This window comes from Setaria viridis, chromosome 2 (genome assembly GCF_005286985.2).
Source record: "Setaria viridis chromosome 2, Setaria_viridis_v4.0, whole genome shotgun sequence".
Lineage (NCBI taxonomy): Eukaryota > Viridiplantae > Streptophyta > Magnoliopsida > Poales > Poaceae > Setaria > Setaria viridis.
The window spans coordinates 10,492,730-10,496,097 of record NC_048264.2 but is presented as its reverse complement, the minus strand read 5'-3'; the positions used below and the strand labels follow the sequence as shown (position 1 = coordinate 10,496,097).

Sequence of the window (3,368 nt, the reverse complement as noted above, 5' to 3'; positions counted from 1 at the left end):
TACTCTCTGTGGGATCTGTCTTGGCATTGCATTTCATTGCATCATAATGCATGGCATATGGAGTTAATTCGCCGCTTGATAGCCGCAACCGTACGGGTACAGCATCATTTATTGGGCATAACAATGCAGCTTCATACTTTATTGAGTATGAAGGCAGGAGACATGTCATTTGCATTGCATTTGCATTTAGGGTGCTATCGGTTTTCTATGGTATTTATTTGGCAGTGGTGGTGAGAAGTGAATTTTCTCCGAGGTTTGGTGATGAATTGGTTTTATTTATGTATGAGGGTGTTGGAGTTATTATTATTATTATTATTCATTGAGGAGATACGCTTGCTGATAATAATTAAACCATGGTCTAATGAACTTGTAGTTTAAATAGCTTGTTAAAGCTAGTTACGTGCTGAGATTTTATATCTCACCCCTATTTTTTTATTATCCTCTCAGGTACTTGATGGATGGATGCTTTGCTTGGGGGTTGGGAAGTAGCAGCACGTCACACACTTCTCTTTAATCAAAATCCTCTAGTGTGATGTTGTAATATTTAAGTCCTTCTCTATGAGAGTCCGTTTGTTGCTTAATGATGGTTAAGCTTTGTTAAACCTTGCCTTAATCGTTTGAATATCATGTTAGGATCTTTTATTTATGCTAGTGTGCTTTATCTATTTTCATATCTTATTGTTTCTTGCTTCCACGGTGTTCCTGTTTTAGGGAAGATGCTGTCAAAATCTTTCCCTTTTGTCCGGTGTGGCTTAGTAGCATCCTAAGGTGGCGTTTGTTTTTCTTGGGGTGTTACAGTTGGTAATTAGAGCTTAGGTTAATTTAATCCTAGGAAAAATAAGGTCTAATTTGACACACTTGCACTTGTAGGTTGGGTACGGGTACATTTGTATGTATGGATTATTTTGTCTTTATGCATACTTTAAATTGTTGGAGCTTGATATTTGTGTTGTTTGTGTCTTGTGGTGGCTGCAGTTATGCCGCCTAAGAAGCAAGGTCGGGCGCGACCAGCGAGCGGTACCCAAGCTGATGGCACTAGTCAAGCAGAATTACTTGCCGCAATGCGTGAGATGCAAAATGAGATGAGGACTTTGAGGTAGGCTGCTCGTGCGGGTGCAACACAACCTAATCCTACTACCTCTACTCAGGAAGTTGCTGCCCCAGTTGGCCCTGAGAGTGGTGTCTCGCTGAGAGAGTGGGTTGGCATGAAGCTGGATAGTTTTGATGGCAGTGGTACTCCTATTCAGGCTGCTGATTGGTTGTCATATGTGGAGGATAAGATGGAAGCTTTTGAGGTGTCAACTCATGATCGTGTTCGTTATGGGGCACAATTACTAAAGGGTGAGGCACAGATTTGGTGGAAGGGTGTGCAGTCAGCTCGCACGGCTGTGCATGGTTCTTTAACTTGGCCTGAGTTTTTTAGGCAGTTTGAGAGAAGGTTTTACCCAGTGACCTTCCTGGGCAAGATGAAAATTGAGCTAAATAACTATGTGCAGGAAAGGAAGACAGTGGCTGAGTATGAGGTGGGGTTCAACCAGATTGTTCGTTTTGTTCCACATGTGGCCCATGAAGATGCAGAGAAAGCAAGGCAATTTCGTCAAGGCCTTAAGCCTTCAATTCACCATGTGTTGGGTGCCTTTGAAGTCACAGACTTTCGCTCCATGGTAGAGAAAGCCTTGGGAGTTGAGATGCAGCTTCAGGTCACAGCTGATCTAAATAATCCTTCGAGTGGTGACCAGTCTCGTGGTCAGGGTGACAAGAAGGGCCATTCTGGTGGTCATGTTCATAGGAAGGGCAAGTTTCAGCGTCACCAGCCGTACCGTGGTGGTTCAACTCAGTCTCGTACTCCAGGAGGGAGTACTCCTCAGTATCGTGCCATTCCCAAACCTGGTACGGGGATGGTGTGCTTCAAATGTGGAGATGCACATCGTCTTCGAGAGTGCCGATGGTCCGGCAAGTGCTCTATTTGTGGTCAAGATTGCAAGGACGTGGTTTGTAGGAAGAATCCTGATGCCAAGCTTCATTGGGAGCTAGTGTCTTCTTTAGCTCCCAATGGTGCATTCCATATGATGGTGGCTGCATCTTCTACTCCTCACCTACCTGCACTGTCACCGCAGTAGCACCTACTTGCACCGCCACCGCAGCAGTACCTACCTGCCCCTACACCTCAGTACTTGCTAGCGCCACCGGTGACTCCGTCAGCTGCCCCTACGCTTCAGACTGGGGCTTACTGGATGCCCCATGCTACTCCTTTAGCACCCATGGTTCCATGGGCTCCCACTCCGACGGGTCCTACTTCGGGTGCCTCTTCTTCATCTGGTGTTCCAGGGGCATATGTTATGCCTGCCACTAACGCTAGAGATCGTGGTGACGTGGTAACAAGTATCATCTCAGTTGATTCTTATGATGCTCATGCTCTTTTTGATTCTGGAGCTAGTTTCTCTTTCATCTCAGAGGCTTTTGTTGGTCGTTTGGGTCTTTTTGTTGAAAGGATTGGGGAGGCTATCGTTGTTAGTTCTGCTAGAGGGCTTGTTTCGAGTTCTATAGTTTGTCCAGGCTGTGTTGTCACTCTTGCGGATGAGGATTTTATTGCTAGCTTAGTGGTGATTCCGTTGGAGCCTTTTGATGTGATTCTTGGCATGGACTGGCTCTCCTAGTATAAGGCTGTTATCTCTTGTTTCTGGAAAACAATCACTTTGCAAGCACCATCAGGACGAGAGATGATCTTTCAAGGGAGTGGTTTGAAGTACTCTATCTCCTTGTTGTGTCAGTTATTTCCTGATTGATGGACACAAAAAACTGGTATTCTTTTTGTGATGATTGGTGATCAGGAGGTTCCCTTGCGAGTGGATGATATTCTAGTGGTTTGTCGCTATCCAGATGTTTTCCCAGATGAGCTCCCAGGTTTACCTCCTGAAAGAGAGGCTATTTTCCACATAAAGTTGGTTCCTGGAACACAACCTACATATAAGACACCATACAAGATGGCTCCTATGGAGCAGGTGGAGTTAAAGAAGCAATTGGATGAACTTCTTGCTAAAGGGTTTATCCGACCAAGCATGTCACCTTGGGCTGCCCCAGTCTTGTTCGTAGAAAAGAAGGATGGCACTAAAAGACTTTGTGTTGATTATCAAGCACTTAATCAAGTAACAATCAAGAACAAGTACCCTTTGCCTCGTATTGATGCTCTCTTTGATCAATTGAGAGGTGCCAAGGTATTCTCTAATATTGACTTGCAATCTTGTTACCATCAACTACGTATCAAGGAAGAGGATATTGAGAAGACGGCTTTTAATACCAGGTATGGGCATTATGAGTATGTGGCTATGTCTTTTGGACTAACAAATGCCCCTGTTGTTTTTATGGAG

The 3,368-nt window shown here is 44.6% G+C and overlaps 1 protein-coding gene across 1 annotated transcript; it reads left to right on the top strand.

Annotated features, from left to right (window-relative positions):
* The first annotated feature begins 1,205 nt into the window (after positions 1-1,205).
* On the top strand, positions 1,206-2,120 carry LOC117844086 (uncharacterized). The gene has a single exon (XM_034724859.1). The coding sequence runs from the start codon at positions 1,206-1,208 to the stop codon at positions 2,118-2,120; it is 915 nt and encodes a 304-aa protein (XP_034580750.1).
* Positions 2,121-3,368: the final 1,248 nt, after the last annotated feature.

What these genes read in the sequence shown, in the direction of transcription:
- LOC117844086 (XM_034724859.1), top strand. Translation starts at nt 1,206, where the DNA reads ATGAAGCTGGATAGTTTTGATGGCAGTGGTACTCCTATTCAGGCTGCT.